Source organism: Rattus norvegicus, chromosome 6, assembly GCF_021556685.1.
Source record: "Rattus norvegicus strain SHRSP/BbbUtx chromosome 6, alternate assembly SHRSP_T2T, whole genome shotgun sequence".
Taxonomy (NCBI): Eukaryota; Metazoa; Chordata; class Mammalia; order Rodentia; family Muridae; genus Rattus; species Rattus norvegicus.
The window spans coordinates 98,235,113-98,263,050 of NC_141539.1; the positions used below are offsets into that span (position 1 = coordinate 98,235,113).

A 27,938-nucleotide genomic window follows, 5' to 3' on the forward strand; every position below is an offset into this window, starting at 1 on the left:
ATTAGAGATAGTTCTTAGAAATTCTCCTGTCCCTAGAGAATAACCAGCTCTGAGTCCTGAGGAGAAGCAGCAGCGGTTGCCCCAAGCTAAAGTAGAAAGTGTTTGGGAAAGGCCCACAGGAGAGCCAAGTGCACAGGAAAGTCTGAAAGAACGGAAAGTTTCCAGTTTTTAAAAGACCAGTGAGTGATGTGAGATTGAAAACAGTAACAAACAAACCATTTTCTTGTTGTGTGGTTTGTAAGCTCAGGGTTAGAATAGTGATTCTATCGTATTTACCTTGTAAAGACAGCAAGGCAGGTAATTGTTCAAGGATTGAGGATAAGAGTGCTATTGCTTTGAATGTATGTTAACTAATTTTCACAACCTTTGTACATGGCTTTATGTGCTAGCTTTTTTCTCCAGTGTAAAATGAATCCTAATATGTCTTGCAATTAGTGACAAATGAGAAACTTTGTAATTAAAAGACGATCTGTTTATTTAGGAGCCTTCAAAGGTTGTAAAAGATTATACTTGGCTATATGTAAAGGATAAGTGTTGTGAAATAATGCCCCTCAGTGCCCCGTTTATAATAAATCTCAGCTGTGTGCTCAGCAAAAGGGCTCAGTGCCAAAGAGAACAGGTTCAACTTGTCTGAGGATTTGCACCGCAGCAAAGCGTACAACTGCTTTTGTAGAGGTCATAGTGGAGGTCACAGGCATATGCAATAGAATCAGAGTGGCTTTAAAAACACCGCAGAACCATGTTGCTTGCTATTTAAGAATCTGTGTTAACTTCAAGCATTAAAAGTATAGTTAGATCCTAAAAGTAAATTCTGAGTACAGTTCTCAGTCTGTTTCCAAATGGATTTAAAGTATTTCATCAGCACCTAGTAGCAGATCTTATTAAAGATCTTCAGAGTAATTTTATGATAATTTCCCTGACATAGGTATTTATTTGGTAATTGTAGTTGTGTTTAGTGGATGGATATCATTGTGAAGGAAAAGTCTCTTATGTCGAGGGCAGGGACCGTACATGAAGTAGTTCCAGAGCAAAATGAGAGAGTTGTCATAAGATGGTGAGAGTGTGCGTGTCTTCATTAGGTCTGCTTTCTCTTATTTTAATATGATCAGTGGGATCAGAATTCAACAACAGCAGCGAAGAATACCATATTACATACTGCCATAACGCTTTCCCCAAGTATCTCAGGTTCATCCATATGTGTAGCTATCGTGTGTCTGCTTGCCTGTCTGTCTGTCTGTCTGTCTGTCTATCTATCTATCTATCTATCTATCTATCTATCTGTATCTATTCACCCACCCACCCACCCACCCATCCATCCACCCACCCACCCATCCATCCACCCACCCACCCATCCATTCATCCATCCACCCACCCACCCACCCATCCATTCATCCATCCATCCACCTACCCACCCATCCATCCATCCATCCACTCACCCCATCCATCCACCCACCCACCCATCCATCCACCCACCCACCCATCCATCCATTCATCCACCCACCCACCCATCCATCCATCCACCCACCCACACACCCACCCATCCATTCATCCATCCACCCATCCATTCATCCATCCACCCATCTACCCATCCATCCACCCATCCACCCATCCACCCACCCATCCACCCATCCACCCACCCACCCACCCACCCACCCATCCATCCATCCATCCATCCGTCCATCCATCCATCCATCTAAATTTCTAGAAGAGACAATTCAGAAACGGGCTGTGGAAAGCTGCTGAGAGCCAGACATGGAGGCCTTAGGTTTAGTAGAAGGATTCCAGACAGAAAGCCACAGACAGAAATGAGCAGACACAGAACTAGGCTGAGCTGGGTTTGGCCTAAAGTTTTATCTGACTATTTTTCTTGTTTTGGTGACCATGTTTATTTTCAGGGGTGATTATAGTGAAGCAGCAGCAGCCGCTGTGGGCGGGAGATTAAGGGTAATCTGTAGAATGTGTTTCAGCGACGGCAGCTGATTGGCGGCAGCACCTGGCCTAGCAACTGGTCATGTTAGTGCTTACCACAGTTAAATACCAAGTTGTAAAATTTAGAAGCACTTGAAAGTCAGGTTTTTCTTTGCCCTTAGGTTACTGTTTTACTAAGTATACATCTCTTCAATATATGTTTGTTTGTTTTATAAAAGGAAGTCTATAGAATAAAATTAGTTTTTACCCCCAGAATTAAAACAAAAAGCAAACCTTAAAGCAAACCATGTGACAGTCTGGATGCTGTTGCCGTTGTGGGAGCTGCACTTATGCTGAGCAATAAATGGGCTCTCAGATGGCAGCCCGGAAGGACTGCGACCCTTGTGCGCTGCAGTGTCATCCACAGAGTAAACATGAGGCACACTGGAATGCAGCCTAAAGAACTGATTAGCTCAGCGCCTCCCCAAAGGCACCTATTTCAACCTTGCTAGGAGTTAGTCTTCTTAGTTGAAAGAGTATTTTTGATCATATTTCAATGTGTATGCAACTTATAACGATTGATAAGCCATCAATTTCTGTTGTGACTTCTGCTAGAAGAAGAGCTTGTTTTTGCTTATTATACGAAGAAAACTAAACATCTAAGAAAAAATATACGTATAAAAGTTAAAGTTTATATCTCAATATAGATGTAGTTTGCCTAAGTATATGTTTTTCAGAAATAGATTGTAAATATTTTCTGAAAATGACATCTTAGAAAACTAATATAATTTTCATCTTAAAAGAATCTATATATTAATACATAAATAAATACCTTGTACTTTATGATTTAATGGCTGTAAATCTATTTTGTGGAACAGTTTGTACATGTTGATAAGTATTTGAAAGTAGGGTTAGTTCTGGTGATACAAATTCCAGGACATCCAGGGCTACACAGAGAAACCCAGTCTTGAAAAAAGTCAAAACCAAAACCAACCAACCAACAAAACAAAAACAAACAAACTTTAAAACATCCCCAAGGCTAGGTGGGTACTAGTTATTTGTCTTGCTGTTATGATATCATACCTAACAACAGAAACTACACAGTGGTTATCTCTTCTGAGTTCAAAAGACTTTAAATAGACCCAGAGATCTGGCACACGCCATTTGGGCGCTGAGGTAGGGGAGCGAAGGCGCTGTTCTAAAACACCTGTTCAGTCTTGAAATAAACATTCCTAGTGTATCGAGCGCTGGATCAGGCATGGAGGATGTGTGACTCAGTGTATGTAGCTTTTCGTATGGTTTTTTTTGTTAACAGAGTCAAAGGGTACAGTTAGGTAACTTTGCATGAAGCAATTTTATATTTTATTGCAATCAGAAGTGTAGACATATGTACAAGTTGTCGTCATCACCAGCTAACTACTCGCTCAAGACGACAATGCTTTCTTGACTTACTCTTACAGGGAGTAACAGCAAATCAGCAAAGATGTTGATGCCTAAAAAGCGCGTTAAAAATTTCTGTCAAATACTGGGTTTTCTTTGTTTTGTTTTGTGTTTTGTTTTTCGTTTTTAAAAACGATTAGCACAGTCTTTCAAAGGAAAGAGTTTTTTGTCTCACCAGATAGCCTCCCTTGATGTTTTTCTTTTCTGGTCTTTTTATAGAAACAGACATGATTTGCTGGACGCTATGTCCTCTTGGCAGCAAAGTCTAGTCCAGCAGCAAGACAAGCATCAGAGAAGGAATTAAAAACCATTCTCTCAACACTGTGTTGTTTGTCAGTGCCCAAAGAAAATAAACTTAAAACAACAAAAATAAAGCACATAAATTCTATGGGTTCTCTCTTCCCTCCCTCCCTGCTTCCCTCCCCTGAGACTTGGTCTTGCTATGCAGCCCTGACCTCCATAGTGCCCAGGCTTACTGTGATCCTCCTACTCTTCCTTGAATACTCCGCTTACAGGTAGCTACCACCTAGCCTTTCACTCCTACATAAGTTATGTTTTGTTTTTGAAACTCTTCACAGTAGTTTATATTGGTATACCAATATATACCTAAAAGTAGAGTTGAGATATTATTAAAGAATATTTTTCTGTGAACACTAAATGCTGAGTTTTGAGAGTGAACATTGCAAGTGGATTCATATGGCAAAATTTTCCCCTATAGAGGACAGATCATAACATTGCAGAGCCAATTTGCTACAAACATTTTTAAAGTCTTGGCCAAAAGATAATACAGTATAACTCCTTGGGACTATTTGATTGCAATGATGAACAAGATTAGGCTCAGCTAGATGTTAGGAATCTTTGATGGTTTAAAGCATATTTTCAGAATATGAGCATTGCTTGATGAGCAGGCCGAGTGTCTGCAAGGTGACCATCTTCTTCCTTTGCAGATACACTTTGAGAAGGAGACATTTTGGGTGGTTGGCTAACGTGTCTTAAAGACAAAGGGTCATAAAGGTAGACTCTAGGGATAAGTCATTGTTAGGATGCTCAAAACGGATATTTTTGATGTTAAATTCTACCCATTCTAAAATATTTACCTTGTTTGATGATTTTAGTAGAGATTTAGGAAATACAGAAGTAAGTGCTTTTTTTTTTTTTTTTAAATATATAGACCAGTCATGTATTCAATTGGAGGAAAACCTTATTTGTTTTTATGATACTTGGACAGGCAGTGGGTTATTTCTGCTTATAGGTCAGGGATTTCTAGCAGGGTCCCCTGGTGCTCCAGTTTTCCCCCAACCTTATTGTAGATAACAAAAATGAGATTAAGAGAATTCCAATGGTTTACTTCAGTTTATTCAGCTTTAGAGGCAACATCAAGGGAAGTACATAGTTCCCTTTCAGCCTTCAGACCCCTGCCCTCCATTTGTCCTTTTGACAGTTACTGTAAATTTTGAAAAATAATGAGAAAAAGTCATTTCTGTGTGCCTGTCAGGGATGGGGATGAATTGTGCCTACCGTGAAATGATGTTTTAGCAGGAAGTTATTACCGTGCAGCTGTTACAGTGATGATGGGCTGACATCACCCCAGAGTGACCGGAACAGCAAATACTGAAATTACTCTGCTTGTTCCTAAAATAAATTGAAAATACCTGAACTACCACAGAAATGTGACTCTGAGAAGTAGCTTGTACACAGTGTGAGGCATGTTCTTTCAGTCTGCTTGCTTCTTAAAACATTATCTATACCAACACATATATCCATATATACGTGCACACATATTTAATTTATTAGGATATTTACCAGAATAGAAACAGTACAGAAATACTTTATTTGATTTTTCTCAAAGGCTTTCTGTAGATTCGTCTCTGGAAGTAGTCTTAGAATTAAGGTGACTCTGCCCAGGGAGTGACATGTTTTGATTCCAGTTTCACAGCCATGCAGCATACTGTGTTGGATTTGATAAAGTTACCGTTGTGAGAGGAGCTAGTTGGGAACATCATTGCTGTTTTTCTTTCCCGAGCCATTTAAATAACCCTAACAAGCACACGTGGAAACCGTTTTCTTTGCTGAAACACATTCTACTGATTACCGACCAGGCTTCTGCAGGAGCAGCAGGTGCTCTTGGCCTCTGGACAATCTCCATAAGGCTCAGCGTATCAACCCCACTCTTCATACGGTCTCTCCTCTTCATATCTTACTTATTCGTGATTTCATTTGTTATTTGATGCTAAAGATAGCATAGCTTCTCTTGGCTTTATTTTATATTCCTGGCTGACTTTACTGAACACTACTACCTGGATTTTAAAATACAAAATACTGCTGATGATTTGACTGTTTTAAACTCTTTAAAAAATACAGTTCTAGTATGCTATAACTTTAGATTTTATGATTCAATGAATTTAATTAGTTTACAGACTACTGCACCAATTTCTGTAAGTCAAACTGAAGGTATCTTCATTACGTTGAGAAGGTAACTTACACTCATTTGGCATCGTGCCCCTAGCTTGTAACAATAGTATAGTGCATGTTGTCTCTGCAGCTTTGTCCTTTCTGGACAGTTCATATACATAAAAGCTGTTAGAGTATGCTGTCCTGCAGTTCATCCACGGTGTAGCACATATCCAAGCTTCATTCCTTAACATTCCTCTGTACGTTGTATGATGAGTGGACTGCATTCTGTTTATTCATTCAGTGGGAAAGAGAGCTCACTGTTCTTACAGAGGATCAGACTGTAGGTCCCAGCGTCCATACCAGGCACCTGGAACTCCAGCTCTGGGGGATCTGATACCCTCTTCTGGACTTCACAGGCATCTGCATTTACATGTGCCACAGATACAAACAGAACACTGAACAAACTGAACTTAAAAAGAAAGATGTTGACGTTTTAATATGGCCAGGCATGGTGGCTCTCACCTTTAAGCCCAGCATTCAGGTGGCAGAGGCAGGTGGATCTCTAAGTCTAGTCTGCAGAGAGTAAGTTCCAGGATAGCTGAGGATACAGAGAAACCCTGTCTCAGAAAACCAAGCCGAGAGAGAGAGAGGGGGGGGGGAGGGGAGGGGAGGGGAGGAGAGGAGAGGAGAGGAGAGGAGAGGAGAGGAGAGGAGAGGAGAGGAGAGGAGAGGAGAGGAGAGGAGAGGAGAGACACAGAGAGACAGACAGAGAGAAAGGGGAAGGGGTTTTGATGGGAATTAATATTGGTGCCCCAAATCCATGGTCATGGGAGTTCTTTCCATTCTCTGATGTCTTCTTCCATTTATTTTATTTTATTTTTTTGTTTTTTTGTTTTTTCGGAGCTGGGGACCGAACCCAGGGCCTTGCGCATGCTAGGCAAGTGCTCTACCACTGAGCTAAATCCCCAACCCCTCCATTTATTTTTTTTTCAGCGTTTTATTATTTTCACCACACCTTTGTTAGGTCTTTCCATATTCATTTATTTATTTAAACAACTGTGAAGGTATTTTTCTGACCTCCTTCTTGGCATATTATTGGTACATAGAAAAGCTATTGATTATTGTATTTAATTTTATATCCTGCCACTTTAAAATGTTTATTCTGTTGTCTGGTAGGGTCTTTAGGGTCTTTTATGTATGAAGCCGTATCTGCAAATAAGGATACTTTATTTCTTTCCTAGTTTTATCTCTTAATTCCTTGTTTTATGCTGTAGCATGATACTGAGTAATTGTGGAAAAAGTGGACACCCTTGCCTTGTTCCTGATTTTAGTAGAAATGTCTTCAGTTTTTCCACTTTTAGTATAATGTTGGCTCTAAGCTTGTCATATGTTGAGATGTGTTCCCTGTGTTTCTTCAGGACTTTTATCACAGGAATGTTGGATTCTGTCAAAATACTTGCCGGTGTCTATTGAGATAATATTGTGATTTCTGTTCTAGAGTCCATTTCTGTGTAATTTATTTGTATATGTTGACTCGTCCCTGGGTCTATGGGGTGCAGTCATATCTTTTAACCTTTTGCAGACATTTAATTGATAATAAGTTTTCATGTATGTCTTCCCCAGGAGATGAAGGAGATTGATCTATCCCTTTTTCTTTTTTTCTTCTTCATTATCTTTAATCTTTTTTTACAGACCTATCATTATTCCCCTCCCGGTCTGCCCTTCAACAGTTCCTCATCCCATTCCTCCTCCCCTGTCTCCAAGAGGATGTCCCTCCCCAGCACCCCACCCCACCTCATCCTGCCAGGCCCCCCACTTCCTGGGGCCTCAAGTGTCTCCACTGAGGCCAGACCAGGCAACCCTCTGCTGTATATGTGTTGGGGGCCTTTGATCAGCTCGTGTATGCTGCCTGGTTGGTGGCTCAGTGTCTGAGAGATCTTGGGGGTCCAGGTTAGTTGGGACTGCTGATCACCCACCTCTACAACTTCTTTACCTAATTTAACCACAGGGGTCCCTGACTTCAGTCCATTGGTTGGGTGTAAGTATCTGCTTCTGTCTCAGTCAGCTGATTGTTGGGCCTCTCAGAGGACAGCCATGCTAGGCTCCTGTCTGTAAGCACATATCAGTTATAGTGTCAGGCCTTGGGGCCTCCCCTTGAGCTAGATCCCAATTAGGGCCTGTCACTGGACCTCCTTTCCCTTAGTCACTTCTCCATTTTTGTCCCTGCAGTTCTTTTAAATGGGAACAATTCTGGGTCAGAGTTTTTGACTGCGGGATGGCAACCCCATCCCTCTCCTTGATGTCCTGTCTTTCTCCTGGTTCTAGACTCTACAAGTTCCCATCAACAGTCCCTCTCTTTGAGTCCTCAGGGTCTCTCACCTCCCAGGTCTCTGGTACATTTTAGAAGGTCCCCCCACCTCCTACCTCCCATTGCCTGTTTCCATTCATTCTGCTGGCCCTTAGGGCTTTACTCCTACCCCCCCTCAAAAAAATGCCTGATCATGTTCCCCCTTTTTCCTCCCCATCTCTTCTCCCACCCGGGTTCCTCCCTCCCTCTACCTCAGATGATTGGTTTCTTCTCCCTCCCAAGTGGGATCCTCACCTGGGCCCTTCAGCTTGTTAACGTTCTTAAGTTCTGTGGACTGTATCCCTCCCTCCCTTTCTCTTTAAAACATCAGTTAACTATATTAGGCAGTGTTCTTTAGAGAGACAGAACCAATAGTAGTATGTATTAAACGGTGATTTGTTAGACTGTCTTACATATTAACGTCGGAGTGGGCCTGCAACGGCTGTCATCACACTGGAGAGGCTGGAAATTCATAGGTGGTTTATCTACCAGGGTGTATGTCCCAGCAGTCTCAGTCGGAGGCTGCAGTGTTCCTCAACAGCCTCGGCCTTCAGTCCGTATTGAAAGGCAGAAGAAGCTGGGCTCTGATGTTCTTGAAAGATAGTAACAGCAGCAATGACAACAGGATGGACTGGGGAACTGGGGAACTGGGACTCTAGAATGGGGTGGGTCGACCTGAGAACTGGATGGATGAACTTGAGAACTGGATGAATGGACTTAGGGATGGGGTAGATGGACTCACCAGGGAGATGTAGAGGCAGTCAGGCAAAAAGCAAAAGCTTTCCCCTCAGATCTTCTTACTTAGGTGCTGATGCTGCTGGCATTCAAGGCATATCTCCCCACTTTAACCTTGTAGAGAGAACCCCTCACAGCTTTCTTCTTAGTTGAATTTTAGATCCAGTCAAACTGACAGCCAAGATTAACCATCTGCACCATGTCTGAGGCACCCACTAAGGTCCTAGCACATGTGAGGTCTCCAGTGGCGTTTTTTCCTGGTTCAGCAGTTATCCCTCCTTGCTTGCTGCTGACAGGCACTTAGGTTCTGCTGCTGCCTTCAGAATGACCCTTGAGGTGCAGCTAGTGCCAAGCTTCCTTTGGATTGTCTTTATCACTTAAATCTAAACTGTATGTATGATATACAGGCTAATTAGTTTATGTGTAATATATTTATCACAGAGTTGAACTTCCTTAATCTGAAATAGTTTTCTTGATAGTTTAGAGTAATATCACACTGCTATAGTAGGAATGTCACAATAATTATTTAGCATTTAAAAAGCTATTAAATGGGGTTGGGGATTTAGGTCAGTGGTAGAGTGCTTGCTAGGCCCTGGGTTCGGTCCCCAGCTCTGAAAAAAAGTAAAGAAAAGAAAAAAAAAGCTATTAAATGTTTTTGTTACATTGTGTGTGTGTATGTATGCATGCATGTATGTGTACACAAGAGTGCTATAGTGCATTAAGGTCAGAGGACAGCTTTTTATTAATTGGTGCTCTCTTTTCACCATGTGTATTCTGGAGGTTGACCAAAGGACATCGAATTTGGAAACCCAAGAGCCTTCACGTGCTGAGCCATTTCACCAGCCTTCTGCCATAAAATACCTGTTGGCCATTTCTCACTTAATACCTTACATATTTCTTCATATGTCTTATTAAGACACGGTCTGAACTTAAGTAGATACCAGTTTTTATTTTTATTGTATTTTTCTTGAAAATGTTAGAAGGCCAAATTGGAAATCATATGTAAATGGCTAAGTGATGTTTGATTTTGCACACTTGTATTCAGATGTGATCCTTGGGTACTAACCTAGTAGTTCTTTTCTTCTAAGAAAAATAACTAGATGTTCAATTGAGTTTAATTTTTATCATAAATTTTTAAAATGATTTATTTTATGTATGTGAGTAAACTGTCATTCTCTTCAGACACACTAGAAAAGGGAAATAATTTTTTATATTGTATATGTAAATATGTGCATATAGTACTCATTTGGTAAGCTTGATTCTATTGTGAAGAACTAAGACATTTAAGTGACAGCAGTTTGCAGAAGTAATTTTATTAGCTCCTTTCCCTAGTTAGAACTTTAAAACAAAACAAAACACTGACTACTGAATCTGTCATAGTATTTGGTAGAAATTGGGAAGTGTAAGATTGGACTGTATTTCTATTTTGCTTAGTTCTATTGATAATAAACAATAACACTGATTAAAGCAAAATTTACATTTTATAGAATAATAACCCTAATCGCTTTTTTATTTTACATTTTTATTTATTTGTCTGTATGTGTCAGTGGTGGGAATACACATGAGTGCAGTGCCTCCAGAGGCCAGGAGAGGGCGCTGGATCCTCGGGAACTGGGTCACAGTTGTGTGCAGCCCAGTGTGGGTGCTGGGAACTGAATTATCCTCCGCAAGAGTAGCAAGAAATCATCACTGCTGAGCCAGCTCTAGTCATCTTTAAAATCACAAGTGGCAATATGAAAATATTATTAAAATGTATTTTCCTCATGTCTCTTATAGGGTCAACAGATTTCGTTAGCACCAATCCAAAAGCTTGAGGAAGCTCTCTATGAATACCAGCCCCTGCAGATAGAGACCTGTGGACCCCAAGTTCCTGAACAAGAGCTGCTAGGAAGACTTGGGTAAGCATCAGAAGCACTTTCCGTGTGTAGGGCTTCGTTGTTGCTGTTCGGATTTCATCGATGTTGTAGCATTCTTAGGAATTTACTTATAGAACTTAGTCCTGTTTCTTAAAATTAAGTAATACTTAATTCTACGTTAAGTTTTATTCGATATATCGACTTTTCATTGTCGTCCCTAGATTCTTGGGATAGGACTGGGATGCAGGCGTTCTCCATCAGAGGCTGTCTTTGGCAGACATATTTGAAGTGGCTGTTTTAGCTTACCACTTGCTTCTTTGAATGGAAGATTAATTACCTTAGTAAATAATAAGTCAGTGAAAATATGAATTCAGTACCTTTCTATAAAAATAATAGATTTAGTCACTGTCTTCTATCCATGCTGAAACTAGATTTTTGAGACCTGAGCCATGAGAGATTTTCCATCAGTGGCTCAGCTGTTGCAGTGTGTGCTTCCCTCAGGAAATGAGCTTGAGGGAATGGCATTTGTGAGTAATAGCGATAGCCTGTCATTGGAGCAATTGAAGCACACACACGCGTGCGCACACACACACACACTCACACACACACACATATATACACACACACTCACTCACATACACTCACACACACACACACGCACGCACACACACACTCACTCTTGGGAAGTCCAGACACAAATGATGCAGGATGTAGATAATCATTTTTTGGTCTGTTTTTTTTTTTCCCCCAGTGTAAACTATTGAATAGAAGACTGAGTCAGAAATTGTGTTTCTTAATAAAAGACCATAATATGAAAAAAAAAAAAACCCAATGCATACAATGAGCCCAAGTAATTATAATTAAAGACTATAGCAGCAGAGATGAGAAATAGCAAACATTCAATAAAACCTACATGTGTCCTCAGATTGAACCAACATCTGGAAGATGGTGTATACACCATTCTACATAGGATTAATGAGACTCCAAAGTAGACCTAATGTAAAAATGGTTTATTCTTTGATTATCCACTATTGGGAGGCTCTTAAGGATTGATAAAATTTAGATTTCTTGTGGTCTCTCTTTTTCTTTTTTTCGGAGCTGGAGACCGAACCCGGGGCCTTGCGCTTGCTAGGCAAGTGCTCTACCACTGAGCTAGATCCCCAACCCTTCTTGTGGTCTCTTAAAGTCCTATGGCTTCTAAATATGAAGCTAACAAAATCTAAAACTCCCTTGAGACAGCAAATTTATTTATAATTTCTTATATGCTAGTAGTTACAGCATGAGGATATAAGGTACACATGCATTTTGGGAGGAGTATGTCTGCGTGGAGGCCAGAAGTCAACCCTGGGTGCTTTTCTGCAGAGGCCATCAACTTTGTCTTTTGAAACAGGTTAGGTCACTGGGACCTGGGCCTCACTGATCAGGCTACCCTGCATCTCCTCTAGTAGGATTGCTAACAGGTACCACATCTGAACTTTGCATGGGTTCACTCAGATTTCCATGCGTGCATGGCAAGCACTTCACCCTCTGAGATGTTATCTTTCTAGCTCCAAGAATATTATATTTTATGGCTTAGAAAATTTACATGTAACACCAATGTTGGTTTAGAAAACTTTGAATTACCAACAGCCAGAACTATCATTTTAATTTTCCCTTTGAATCTTTAATGCCAGTAAAGATTATTTAAAACAGTCCCTCCTCTGTTAAAGAGTTTTACATTTTCTAATAAATTTGTTATAAAAACTACATTTATGAGAGCATGGGAATGATCATAAAGAATAGCAGTGCATTGTTAGGTTTATTACATGGAAAATTAAAGTGGTTTGGATTAAAAATATTTACTTATTGAGAGAGAGAGGGAGAGGGAGAAGGAGAGAGAGAGAGAGAGAGAGAGAGAGAGAGAGAGAGAGAGAGAGAGAGAGAGAGAACCATATACCATGGTGCTCATGTGGAGGTGAGGGGAAGTCAGTTCTCTTCTTCCACCACATGGGTATGAATTCAGGTTGTTACCCTCTGAGCCATCTGAGTGGCCTCAGAGTAGTGGTTAAAGGACAGGAAGGAGAAGAAAGCTTACTATTATAACATCTTATAGCAAAACAGGAATAAATAGCTATTCAACCAATACCAGAGTCAACAGTGAGTTCATATGAATTGTAATTAGGACAAAGAAGATGGCTCAACAGTTAAAGAGCTTGCTTCATGAGCGTGAAAGTCTAGAGTTAGGATCCTAGATACCTCATAAATGCAGGTGGGTGTGGTAACCCACTTGACATTCTAGTCTCAGCTGGTAGAGATAAGCGATCCCTGAGTAAGCCGACTGATGGGACCAGCAATATTGGCAAGCTCTGGAGTTGATCTCATGATGAGAGAGACCCTGCCTCATTGAAAACAGTGGAGGAATAATAGTGGATGATATTTTTTTTAATTTTTTAAAACAAAACTTGATTTTTTTCATCTTCATTAACTTGAGTATTTCTTATTTACATTTCAAATGGGTGATGTTTGACGTCAACATTTAACCTCCATTTTTTTCTTATTTCTATGGACATTTTCTGTCTAAATGGTAACTATTAATGCCTGTAGATGGGCACTCATAGTCGAGCGGGGGTGTTTCCTAGGTGACTAGTGATGTTGAGTATCTTTTCATGTGTTCATCAGCCATGTGTATGTCTTCTTAAAAACATTTTATCATTATCATGTGTTCACACATGTGCGCATGCGAGCCTGCTTCTTTATATTTTTCTAGACGGTAGTTTAAAGTAGTATTTACGAAAGGCTGAATCTCAGTTCTTAAATTTGTTTTAAATGGATTAGTTCAGGTTTCTGTTAGTGAAATAATTGACAGCAATCTAAAATGCCTTGAAGCACTATCACTTAAAAATAAGACGTTATTTAGTAGCTTCATTAAAGTATAATTTACATATACCTGCTTTACACATATATTTCCAAGAGTTTTGACATATCATGCACAGCCACTACCATAATCACAACATTGACTGTGTCATCTGCCATCACTGGGATTGAGTTTTTTCCTAGAAAAAAAGAATTATAACTGTTGATTATATTTGAAATTCTGCAAGGGAGAGAGAGTATGCCATGCTGTGTATACTTTGGTCAAGGGCTTTACCTGTTGAAAGTAATATATGACTTGCTTGCTAAACAACAGACAAGCAGTGTTCTAAGTTTACTTCTTCTGCTACTTGTTTAAGTTAATAGAGTAGTTTCACAGAATTTTTCATCTTAAAAGCAAAGAAAAATCCCAGGCACACACAAACATCACAAATTACAGTTTTTGTATGTATTAACATAATTTATATTATACTTGGTTGTAATTGTTGAAGTAGTCTAAGCTAGCTTGGGTTTCTCTCTCTCTCTCTCTCTCTCTTTCTCTCTCTCCACTCACTCATATCTGATTTTGTTGGTATTTGAATTAAAAGTCAACTTAGAAATAAACATGAATCTTTGTGCTTTAGCTGCTACTCCGGCTATAGTCTGGTATGCTTTAAGTCTCTTTTTATGCAATCATGGAAAAATATGTTTCCGCTTGAAGCAGTTGTCAAACAAGCGTCTTTCATCAACAGTCAGACACAGGGCAGCTGAATGAGGCTGTTTAGTCTAGAGTAAATGCTCACGAGACTGCAAGGTCACTGAGGAAATGTAATTACGCAGTCTGTCTCAGAATCATAGTTCTGTAGTTAAGACGTTAACAATATTAAATCATAATGCTGATTAAAATATGTAATGAGATATATTCTAAAATTAATCTCAGAAAAGCAGCTCTAAATACAATAAATTATCACAGTGATATACAGTTGGTTTTATTTTTTTTAATAGGACTCCAAAGGAGTAAGTTCAGTTTACTGCTGGAATTTGGTTATTTATTCTTCCTGAATCACTATGAAATTTCGTAGACCCCATAGACCCTGTATAAGGTTGTCTCCATTGAAAAAATGAAACTTTTCAAGGGTTTTGAGAAGCTGAATTTTTAGTAGTAGTAATGTCGTTTTTTTCCTCATGTGCCTATCACTCAACTGGTCTTTATGGCGTACTTCCTGTAGGACAGTTACGCTTTTGGATGCCAAGAAAATACCAGGGAACAAAACAGGAGAAAATGCCTCTTTATATTCTGGCCTAAAATAACAATAAAAACACAGTCTCAAGTCTATTAGTGAACAGTTTAGCCAGAGTTCGCTAAGTGACAGAAATCCAATAGAACGCAGTGGTGTTTAAGATGGAGTCTGCTGTGGGAACTGGCTCATGGCAGTAGAGACCATGAGCCATCTGCGAGAGGAACCAGCGTGCTGGCGATAGAACGCACGGAGTCTTCACACTGGGAACAGTGGCAGGGGATGATGGGAGCCTCCATGTGAAGCTGAAAGCCTGAGGGCGAGCAGGTGGGCTGTGGTGGAGCGGGTATCGGGAGTCTACCATCCGTATCTCTAGACTAGAGAACCTGGAGTGCTGATGTCTGAAGACAGTAGGCAAATCTCTGCCCCAGCCTGGAACCAGCGTGGCCTTCTTTTGCCTTATCTGTTTTTCTTCCTAGTTTGTCCCTCATTTGAGCTGGATTTTGGGTGAGAGTGAATCTTCTCTATTTAGACTGCTAATTCAAATGCTAATTTTGTTCTGAAACACTCCTACAGATTTTTCCTTTAAGGGAAAGACTAATCATTGATACAATGGTAAAATTTGTATCATGACCACAAGGGCTTTGTATTCTAAAATATTTCAGGGTGGGAGATTCTTTTTCCTTATGCATTACTTTGAATTTGCTTGATGCTGTTTTAGATAACATTTAAAAACCGATTACCAGTCCTAGTTTCTGATCCCTGAATGCAATTTTTCTCTCCTTGTTTCTGCCTCCTTCTGTCTCCTCATACCCGCATCATTGGACAGGTTCTCAGTATGTATTCTAAGCTGACCTCAAACTGGTAATCCTCCTGCCTCTTATTTGTTATGTTTATAACCAAAATTGATACTACCCTTTGACTCCAGCCAAACTGATTGATAGCCACACCAGAGAATGATATCACATCCTGTGTAGGCTAAGTCCAGTTTTCAAATATATCTGAATGATTTGGAGGTTTTTATTATACCTGGCTCTTTTTGCATTTCTGTGTCAAGATGTGGTATGAAACCAGAATTCCACATATACAAATGATAATGTCTAGCTTTTACTATTATATTTTACTCCTTTTGTGATATCAAAATTTGGTACTTTGTAAAGTATAAATTGCTTTTAATATGTCTCAAGAGATGACTGCCATCTTTTCTATAATTATAGGAGATTCATTTTTAGGTTTATGAGCATCAGTTAAAAGGATCAGTCCAATTAATTGTTCATTCTTATATGGTTTTCTTTATCCCAGAATTCTGCATGCATACACACTTGCCTATAGCATCTAGCAATATTATCAAGTTCCTTATAGTAAATGTTGAAATATATTCCTTTAACAGGGTATATGATTGTCCTTCCTGTCCCCAGTTACTATGGAATAATACCCTCCTGGATTGTGGCGGTCACTCGGCAGGCAGTCTAGCCAAGTCTAGCTTCAGGTTCCTTGAGAGACCTTTTCTCAACAAATAACATGCAGACAGTTTTTTGTGTGTCCTTTTATTTAGTTACCGTGTGGATTTTTTGTTCTTGTTGTGTGGTTGGTTGGTTTTGTTTGTTGTTTTGGTTTGAGGGATATGTTTTATTTTGTTTTCTTTGTTTTGGGGGGCTTTATAGTATTGGGTTCTAGTTCAGTTTTTGAGAAAGAACTTAAGTTGGGTAGGTAGGGAAGAGGAAAAGACTTGGAAGAAGTTGGGCAAGGGGAAGAATATGATCAAAATATATTTAAATTAAAAATTGTTTAAAATAACAAATAAAATTAAAAGAAGGCACATTTGAGAAATATTTCAACAGTACAGAATCCAAGTTAACAAGTTCCTTTTATATGTCAAGAAATGCTGTAATGACTTAATAGATATGAAGGCATCAAACCTCACAAGAACCCTAAGGGATGGAGGCCTACAGAAGCTAAACATATATTCTAGCATTTTTTTTTGTAAATCAAAATGGGTTTTGTTTTTTATTTAGCTTTGTGGGTTTAAGTGTTAAGCAGAGCAGTACTTAGAATCATATAAGTAACTTGCTAAAGCAATTAGATGAGTTAAATGTATATATGTGTGTGTCAGTCTGCTTATCTATCTATCTGCAGTATAAACTCATATCTAAATATCGATATCTGAATTGAAGCATAAAGCTGTTATGATTTTATTACCACAGTGACCTGAAAGAGTGTTGTGACAGCACAATACTGCGTGTTGCCCTTTTGTAAGAGTGTATACGCTGATATATTGAAATAGAGATTTGCCTTTCCTGGAAAAAAAAAATAAGGTGGTGAATGCTAGAGCAAGGGTCCTAGTGTTGACCTCTGACCTCCACATGCACACATACAGTTGAATGGGTTGGATCCATAAATGTATGTAGACAGGCATATAACACACACACATTAGTAGAACTCACTGCAGCTTTTTAGCTTGAGAAGATTCACCTGGGTCTATCTGAGGTGATTACTTACATGATTCTTGTCATCCTCATAACTATAGCTGTACAGACTCCTCTCACCCTTTGTGTGTACAGCCTTGTCATTGTTCTTCTCTGCCATTATAAGCTGAGAACAAGGTTCTGAATTAAGTGTATTTTCTGAACGCTCAAACGAGACTGAAGGGAGTGTGCTTTAATGTAGTTATACCATCGCAGTGCAGTTGTGCGGAATTGGTCTATAATTCTTTCAGGAAACAGAATTGGTGTAATTGTTGAGACTCATATAACCATTGCATCATCCTTCAAGGGAGTCCATCATGTGATCCTTAACTGTTTTGACTTCTTTTTGTTTTGTTTTAACATTGTGGGAAATAGTTGAAGTAATTGTAAGATGAAAGCATGTTTCAATCTATAGTAAAGATTAAGTCACAAGAAAACCCAATAATGTTTCCTTATGTAAACGAAAAGATCTATTTAGCCTATATGTGAGTTGAAGAAAGAATAAATTTGATTCTCTTTGAAACAGCTTTGAGTAGCTTTACATAATATAATATGACATATCTTTAGCCACATGGTTAAAGGATAGGGATGGTGAGCGTTTGTAGCATAACCAAGGTAACAAGTGTATCTGTAGACTTGTAAAGTTTCCTGTCGAGACTTGTGATTTTTTTCCTTGTGACCTCTCAGTTCCCCACTAGAAAACCCACTACTATGCTTTCTGAAGTATACATTCATTTACACCTTCTAGCATTGTATATAGATAAAATAATAGTCAATGCATTTGCTTTTGTCTGACTTGTTTGAGGCAGTATAGTGTACTTAGACAGTCATCCATGCTTTAGTATATATTGGTGATTGATTAGTTTTTATTGCAAAGTGGTATCCTATTGTTTTTATAGACCACAGCTTGTCTTCTTACCTGCTGATGGGTATTTGAGTTGTTCTCAAATGTCCATGGTCTTTTAATTAAGTCTTATAGGAGTCTTCCTATCAGAATGTGCATATTTGCTTTCTTTACTGTGGAGTGAATACAAAGAGGAAGATGTTGTCATGTGTAGGTATCTATTGAAGTTAAGAAACTCACAGCCGTTTTCCAAAGGGATTACACTGTTTTATGTTCATCCCCCCGTGGAGTCTCCCAGGCCCAGTGCCCTCATTTGTTGGTACTTGTTGCAGTCAATCTTTTCAAAATTGTATCTATTTTAATAGATGATGATGGGACTGTTTTCAAAAGTTTGTTTCTCTAATGAATGGCGACACTGAGAATCTCTTCATTTGCTTTGCTGCTTTTCTTGGTTTGTTTGTTTGTTTATTTGTTTGTTTTGACCTATTCTACTTTTAAGGTGCCTGATATGGTTGGCAAACTTCTCAGTCTATGGCTTAGCCTTTCAATTCCTAAGTATTTCTTAAAATAGTAGGAATTTTCATTTTGGTTGAGTCCCGAGTTTTTGTTGGTTTTTTTTTTTGTTGTTGTTGTTTTGTTCTCCTTTTATGGCTTATGCTTTAGGTGTTCTATCTATGAAATTTTCCCCTGAATCAAAGTCAAAATAGTTTTTCATGTCTTTTCTTTAAGACACTTTATTGTTGCCTTGGATGTAACGTCATTTAGCTCTGTGATTCCTTTGCAGTTCTTTTTTTTTTTTTTTTTTTTCTTTTCTTTTTTTTTCGGAGCTGGGGACCGAACCCAGGGCCTTGCGCTTGCTAGGCAAGCGCTCTACCACTGAGCCAAATCCCCAACCCCTGCAGTTCATTTTTTATGTGGTGAGAGTTATGCTCTGGTTCTCTCAGTGACATAAAGATATTGAGTGGATTTGTATGCTTTGTTGAAGACAGTCTTTTCTCCATTGAGGCATCTGTGCCTTACTGAGTGAGAAGTGAGCAGACTACACACGAGTGTCTTTGATTTAGTGTTTTGTTTGCTGCTGACACTGGAGTTAAGGTGTACTGGATCCTTCGGTTGTATAGTTTGTCTGAATGTGGACATCAGTCCTGGGGGGGGTAGTTTTGTTTGTTCAGCTTCTTCATGTAGTTATGCAAATGGCTGCAAAAAGTCTGCTAGAATTAAACAACAAACACAGGCCTTCTACAGGTGTGGTGGTTCATGCCTGACACTGCAGGAGGCAGACAGAAGGAGTTGGTGAATAGTGAGTTGGAGGGGAGCAGCTTTGGATTTGTGAGGTGTGTAATGTAGAAAGCATACACATAGCCTACACTGCTCCCAACAGCCAACATGGGCGCACTATATTTGTTAGAATTAACCACTATTGATTCATTTTTGTTAACTAAAATTTCTACTTCCTTTAAATTTCCTTAGTTTTACCTAATCTTTTTTCTGATCCAGGTTCTTATCAAGGATCTTGCAATACATTTAGTAGCCTTTCTCATGGGGTCTTCTTGGCTTTGGCAGTGTTTTAGAGCTGACACATGCCTGATGACCTAGACGATCTGGAGTATATCGTGCCTGTATTTTGCAGAATGTCCACTTATAAGCATTTATCTGCTTTACCCTTCACAATGAGATCAGAGTTATACATGTTCATGAGGCATATCATAGAAATCCGTTACCATTTTTCTCACATCAAGAATACACACACACACACACACACACACACACACACACACACACACATCTGGGTGTTGAAGCATACACCTTTAATTCTAGCACTTGGGAGGCAGAAGCAGACAGATCTCTGTGAGTTCCAGGACAGCCAGAGCTACATATTCAGACCCTGACTGGAGGAAAACCAAAAGGAGGGGTAGGGGGTGAGTATGTATTGTCAGTAGGACACCATCGCATTTGGTGTCAGCCCTGAGCAGCAGGCTGAGAACTTGTTAGCTGGGCTTTCCTACTGTGAAGTTATTATCACCTCCTCCTCCCGAGCTTCAGGACTGGGGAAGTCATTCTACAATTCCTTGGCAGTACAATGTCTAATTAATTACTTAGAATTATGTGTGCATATGTGTTGTTGTTGTTGTGGTCGTGTGCTCGTGTCTCTGTGGAGGCCAGAGGTTAGTGTGTTTTCCTCACTGATTGCCCACCTTATCTTTAGAGTCAGTCTCTCACCAAACCTGGAACTCACTGATTGAGCTCAACTAGCTTGCTCCATGTGCCTTCTTGACTCTGCCTCCCAGGTGGTAGGTGTGCGCCAGCTTGTACATGCGTGCTGGCACGCCTAGTTCAGGTCCTTGTGCATGGATAGCACTTCACCCACCGCTTATGCTCCTATCCCAGGCTTTCCCTTTATTAGTTAGCAGTTTAATTTATTTAAGTATTTTTGGCCACCAAATACTTGTGTATGTTTCTTTTACATTTTGGTTATCATCAGTTCAGATTGTGAGCTCTAGTGATCATTGGCATCCCTTCATTATACTGTTGTTCAATGCATTGCATATTTATAAAGAGAAAAAACAGAGGTTGCAATCATAGACTGTGTCTTTCTTTGAATTCTGTCTGTTACTAGGTTAAATTGACAACAGAGTGTACAATCATTCTTTAAATCTTCATTTCCTAATTGGAAGTTTAGGATCACAAACTGGGATTTAGTTGTCCATTTTTTCTGTATCTTGAAATATTCATAGTGTTTTAAGAAGCACTTTCAAGGATAGAGAATCCTTTTAAAATTAGGTATGTAGAAATTGCATTTCCATTTAAAGAGACTAAAGAAAACTAAACCTGGAACCTGGAGATTGAATTGGTGGGAGGTGATTAGCTATGTGTCATTTGGTGATGCTTTTAACCTTTCAAATGTAAATCACACAGGCTCTTGAGTAAAGTACTCAGGGAATTTATGTGTATCATGGTCTGTGATTTTCAACTTGGTCTGTTTCTTTTTTGTCTCTTTAACTAAGATATAATTCATTTTTTTAATTTCTGAAAATCCTTTTACCATGACTTTTCTAAGTAAAGGAAATGCAAGAAACATTAATAAAAACATAAATGGAAACACTAGAAATTCTGAATTTTATATGAGCTATAGGGAATTGTGACTCATTCTTTTGGAAATAGATGTTATGAAAGTATGGATTTGAAAGAAGCAGTGAGCACAATGTGTCAGGACAAGTAAGCTTTTTTAGTTATCTTGTAATCATAAGGCATAGAAATAAGTTTATTGGAGTTTTTCCTTCCCATTGAAGGAAATGTGTAGTCATTATTGAAAAGTTTGGGGGTTGAAGTAAGTAGGAGGAAAAATAACCTATGATTTCAATATTGAGCACCTTGCCCCCAATATGTGAAATCATTCGCTGTAACTGGTTTCTGTCCTGGGTCTCAGTTGCCTACAAACCCTTTGGGTTTTGCTCTGTACTTTATTAATTAGCATTTTATGCTTTCCTCCTGGTTTGAGGTCAGCTCTGCCTTAGGCTGGGAAGCCAATGTCACCACTTTCCAAACAAACAACCGGAGAAATGCAACCTAGGCATTTCTGCAAAGTTCTAAGTCCTCAAAGTAGACATTATTCTGACTGGAAGGTACTGCTTTTGGGTGGGGGTGGGAGGTCTATATAACTAGTTTTAAATGTAAAAACATAAATCCTCAAGAGTGGGAGTGGAAAACAGGGATGGTTTTCATTTGGGACAATTTCCTGTGAAATGTGGCTCTAAACAAGACCCATATTTATACAAGTGAACATAGTTTTATTTAGATTGCTATATTCAGCACAGTTTAAAGTGATTTAATTTCACATTTTAGTCATTGGTATTTAATGTTTTCATGGCAAATGTATCTAATAGTAATAGGTAAAGTTTAAAATATTTTTGAATAATTTTACATTAGAAACACCAGCTAAGTCAACTCTGTAGTAATAAATGTCGGAAAAAATTAATTATTTTTGCTGCCACTGCAAAATCAATTTTGCGACTGTTCTTAAACTGACTTTTACATTACTGAGTTCTAAACATGACATTTCTGTTACTTGTCAAAAGCAGGTTTTGGTTAATAGATATTTTCAGTGATGTAATGGGAGCTTTTGGCAGTGAGTCAGAATATAATGGACCATGATTAATGTTTTAATAAGTACTTTTCTATTGCTCATGGTGTAAGGGAGAAATGGTTTCCTGCTTAAATTGATAGGACACTAGCAGGTGTGCACACAGTGAGTTTTTTTTAAAAATGGAATGTTTTTCTTAGGTTAACATTAATAATTTAATGTAGTTCGATTCATTATCTTAGGGCGTGTGTGTATTCACTCACATATATTCACATAAAAATGTAAAATTGTGGAAAAATTAAGTTTGAAAATTATAGATGCTTTGATCAGCATTTTGATTTTGGACTATTCTTTTGTTAGGGTGCTATAATTTTAGATCCATATGATTTGCTCTTAGTTCTTTGTATAAAATGTAAGGAAATACAGGATCTGCTTATAAAAGCATGGTTTAGGATGATGAGCTGTGTACTACACTGAGAAAACTCTCTAGGAGGAAGATTGACTTCCGAATGGAGCAGTGATCACACTGGACTCGCAGTGGGAAAGGCCATAGTCCAACCTGGAAAGTGAAAGGTTCACAAATTTGGGAAGTTAAGCCCCGTAGATTTTCAATCTTGGAATCTAAGCAAGTGAAGACAAGCTGGGTGTGAGGGCTTGCTTCAAAGCTTGCTCTTACTTTTCTTTTCTTTCTTTCTTTTTTTTTTTTTTTGACTTTAAGTTTGGTGATTTCTGTGCCACAGATAATTGTCATAGGTGAGGTGTCTGAGAGCTCAATGGAGTCCACTGGCCGTGGGGCTGCTCCGTTTGTGTGTGAACCTGTGTGTTTGTCCAGATGTATGCTTTTCTAGAAGGTTCATAGATTTCATCAGAATCTCAGAGGGATCCTGATTTTAATTTTTAAGAAGTCTAGATTAGTGGGTCTTAAACTTTTGCAAATCTTAGAACCATGAAAACCAGATTGGTGGGCTTTACCTTGAGGGTTTCTGAATGTAGGCAGATGTGTGGGGGGTTCCAGAGTGTGTACTGCTGACAGTAAATAGTATTGATGTTGCAGCTGAGGGACCTGTACACCTCACTGGGGCAGCTTTGGTAAACTTCCATCTAGAATTCTCTGTCTCTGTTCCCCCTTTCTTGAGGAAATGTATAGTAATGACCTGGTTTCAGGTTTTCCCATTTTCAGTGCAATGTCTGTTTAATTAAAAAGGCTTGTGTCAGTTGTTTATCGTCTTTTTTGCTCTTTCATTAAATGTGTTTATCCAGTGTACCATCTAAAGCAGTCCATGTTTTGTCTAGTCTTCTAATAGGCATTTATCTATTTTCTATTCATTGCTTTTGATATTTTATTTTTAAAATTAATACTTTTCTCACATGTATGTATGTGGTGTGTGTGGTGTGTGTGTGTGTGTGTGTGTGTGTGTGTGTGTGTGTGTGTATTCACATATTTAGGCACACAGACATGGGAGGGGTGTCCAGCATTGATACTGGAAGTCTTGCCAGAATGTTCTTTACCTTATTATTCCTTGAGGGTAGATGTCTGATTTGACCCTCTAGCATTCAGAATTTCTCATGTTTCTTACATTTCCTTTTCTTAGAAAAGTCATGGTAGAAGGAGTTACAGAAATTAACTCTTAGGATTGTCCACATCTACGTCTGAGCACTGGGATTACAGGCAGGCCACCACACCCAGCAAGCAGCCGCACTGGTGCTAGGGATCCCAGCTTTGCTTCTGATGATTGCTGCTTGTTTGCTGCCTTTATAAATAGACTCTTGATAAATTTGTGTGTAGATTGTTCTACTGGTAGAATTTCCTGCCTCGAAGGATATGTTTATAAGGCCTAGGGGAAGCCTGATTCTTTATATTTGGCATTTACGTACTAATGTAAAAGTAAGAAATTGAAAAATAAAATAAATTGTTTGAGAAACCAAGTGTTTTTCCTAATTTGTTCCAACAGCTTTTGTTTATTTGTTTGTTTGTTTGTTTTTGGGACAGACAGGGCCTCTTTACACAGTGAGTGGTGCTTACACTGTAGACCAGGCTGGCCTCAAATTCACACAGATCTAACTGCCTCTGCCTCCTGTGTGCTGGGATTAAAAGTGTGTCCCACTACATTTGGTGATAGGTTTCAGTAGCTATAGTGATAAAAATTTGTTAAGCAAATATATTTGTAGACTTGAAACCAGATATTTTAATCTTTATAATAATAATCAAGCTTCAAGTGAGTAATAATAATGCCTTCCTGTGTAATAGCTTTAAAGGTACTTACCACACATTGTTGGCGTGCCACATATGCATGACAACTAGATTTTACCTTCTGACTCAGCATTAGCTGTGTGTTGATATTAAAAGTTGTGCTGGGTTGGTTTGCATTTTTTGCTTGAATGTAGCAAGCTGTGGTTGAGGTTAAGGTATGATATAATTTTCTTTCTATTTATAAGCAAATTTGAGAGAGAAGTGAAATATCTATCAATGAGGTTTTATTAGCATGTATTGATTGTATAAGTAAGTCACTTTGTGATATTTTTATAACATAAGCAATATACTTTTTGATCCTGTGCAACTCCCTATTGCCCTCTCCTCTCCCCTCTTTACAATCTAGACTTTGCATATGAGAGAAAACACAATATTCATCTCTTGAATCAGGCCTGTTTCGTTTAATATGATGATTTTCAGTTCTTTCCAACTTCCTGTAAGCATGATTTTCTTCTTCTTTATGGCTAAGTAAAACTCCATTTTCTTTGTCCATTCATTTATGCATGATACTTAGTCCGACCACACAACTTGCCTGTGGCATGCTGATGTTGACAACTTCAAGTCTGTGTCCAGGAGCTATAGAGTTGGTAATTCATGCACACTTGAAATACAGACAGGACTATATTAACTCTCTATGCTGTACCAGGAAATCAATCAGGAAAAACGCTCTCTTTGTCCACTACCATTGCTCAAGGGCTGGAGCAATGGCTCCAGAATTAAGATGCTTTTGCAGAAGACCTAGATTTGATTCCCAGCATTGAGATGATGGCACATACCCACTTGTAACTCCAACACCCTTTCTGGCCTCATAGGGTAATATGTATGTGCACATGGTACACATACATACATGCTGGTATCCGCACATGTGTATAAAAATAAGTGTTTTAAAAAGATACTGAGACCAGGCAATGGTGGCCCACGCCTTTAATTCCAGCACTTGGAAGGCAGAGGCAGGCAGATCTCTGAGTTTGAGGCTAGATTGGTCTACAGAGTGAGTTCCAGGATAGCCAAGGCTACACAGAGACACTTTCTCTTGGGAACAAAGAGAGAGAGAGAGAGAGAGAGAGAGAGAGAGAGAGAGAGAGAGAGAGAGATTAACTGATAGATATTGGTAGATAGAAACATCCATATCAACATACATACATACATACATACATACATACATACATACATACATACATACATACATAATATAAGACCATACAGAGAAAACAATAATCAGATATGTGGCCATTGATGCTTTCTATCATTGGGGATATTGCGTACAGGAAGGAAAGGTGATTGAGTTAAAAGGTTAACAACCACCACTGAAACAGAAGGTAGATTGAATTCCATCTGTTCTTCCGCACACCTGTTTCTAGATCACAGAGCTGATATACAAATTAGTTCCTATTCAAATGGTAACTAGTGAAATGCTATGTGATAATGGAGTTATTTTAGTTTGCATACAAGTTCTGCTAGTAGTTAAATGTGCTCCATTATCAGTTGATAGCAACAGAAGTGTGTGTGTGTGTGTGTGTGTGTGTGTGTGTGTGTGTGTGTGTGTGTACAGCTTATGCCAGAGGAACAGAGGTCCTTGTGCTTCCTCAGCAGGGACTTTACTAACTGATCTATCTTCCCGGTTCCCATCCTCCTGTCTTTAATATATTGGAAGTTTCACTGAAATCTGACAATAATTTTTCTATGTGGGTTGTATTTTTGATATTATGTCTAAGAGACTTCTACCTAGATAGAAGATATATTTCTTATGTTTTCCTCTAGAAGTTTTAGAGTTTTAATTCTTAATCCGACCATCTTGAGAAGGCCATGTTCACTTATTTCTTGTGTGTATTATGAACTGAACATTCATGATGGTCTTTTGTCCATACAAATGCTTTTTTGGTTTGGGTTTTGTTGCTGTGAAGAGACACAATGGCCAAGGTAACTCTTATAAAGGCAAACCTTTAATTAGGGCTTACAGTTTCAGAGGTTCAGTCCAATATCTTTGGGGGAAAGATGGCATTATGCAGGCAGACATGGTGCTGGAAGAATCAAGAGTTCTACATCTGGATCCGAAGGCGGCAGGAGGCTGATCACACTGGCCAGACTTGAGCATACATATGAGACCTTAAAGCCCCCCAGCCCCCACCACAGTGACACACTTCCTCTAACAGGGCCACACCTCCTTATGGGCCAAGCATTCACACACATGGGTCTCTGGGGCCAAATGTATTCACACCTCCACAGATGCCCAGCCGCCCTGTACATTTCGTGAAAGGATTCCTTTCCTCACTGAACTCCCGCAGAGTCATGTGTTAACCTTCTGTTCCTAGAAATTCTCAGTGCATATCAGCAAAGCTGTGTGACAGAACTCTGAACTTTTCTTGGATCTGAGAAATTGTGCCTTTTCATGTTTAGATTTAAGCCTATCTTAAATGGTACTAATGAATATTCAAATGTATATTAAATCTGAGAAATTTATAATATTAGGTGATATTCATTTGTTTGTTTGCTTTTTGAGAAATGATCTGATTATATTGTTCCTGGGTTGGTCTCAATCTCATGGTTTCAACAATTCTAACTCAGTCTCCCAAGTAGCTGGGACTAAACATAATCATTGCACCAGACATTTCTAAGTTAAAATGTGAAAGTAAAAGGAAACATTTTATATTTTTCTGTCAATTTATAATTAAATCTTGAAATGAGTTTGAAATTTCAAAATATCTGAAACTCGAAAAAAAAAATCTCAAACTACTAAATATTTTGATGGAAGACACCCATATTCAACCCCAAAAAAGCAAACACCCGACCTTCTAATGCCAGAAGGTCTACATTATGTTTCTTTAAAGTTTTGCATGTAGAGGTTAGAAAAATACAGTGTGCTTTCCTAAATCAAAACTGATTCCTATAATTACTTTTCCAGGTCAGAAAGTGCAGATCATTCAAGCAGTGTTAGTTTGGCTGTGAAATAAATACTAAGACCAATCAGTTCTTTGAAAGTTGCTTAGGAAGCCATCCTCTGAAGATGGTTTTTAACAGTTCTTTTTTATTATTATTAATCTTGTCTAGTCTGTTTCCAACAGATCGTAAGCTTTCCTCAGTATGGGTCTGTCACCAGCTTTGTTTCTTCATTCCACTGCACTCCAGCTTACTGCGTCCTGTCACCTCACTCCTCCACCTTTCTTCTAGGTCTTTAGACTGTGTGTGCATGAGTGTGTGCATGTGTGCTACAAAGCATGCCAACTTGCAGCTGATTCATTCTGTCTGTCTGTGGTTCTCAACCTTCCTAATGCTGTGAATGCTTAGTATAGTTCCTCATATCTTGTGACACCCAACCATAAAGTTATTCTCATTGCTACTTCATATAATTTTGCTACTGTTATGAATTGTAATATAAATATCTGTGTTTTCCAATGGTCTTAGGTGATCGATCCTTGTGAAAAAGGAGTCATTCGACCTCCAAAAAGTAGTGGCCCCGACCTTGAGGACCTCTGGTCTATTATGTGGATTCTATGAATATAACTTAGGTTGTCAGGTTTTCTGGCAAATACCTTTACTCTGAGCCACTTTG

General features: G+C 38.9%; 1 protein-coding gene across 3 annotated transcripts in view; it reads left to right on the plus strand.

The window, feature by feature from the left end:
* The window catches only part of Mnat1 (MNAT1 component of CDK activating kinase), a 157,408-nt gene that overhangs the window by 101,569 nt on the left and 27,901 nt on the right, over positions 1–27,938 (plus strand). For 2 of the 3 annotated variants that reach the window (XR_015621693.1, NM_153472.2), the window contains 1 exon segment: positions 10,601–10,722. Coding sequence is in view for 2 of the 3 variants with exons in the window: in NM_153472.2 (NP_703202.1) it covers positions 10,601–10,722 (122 nt within the window). In the remaining variant the exon portion in view is untranslated. 3 annotated transcript variants of the gene reach the window in all.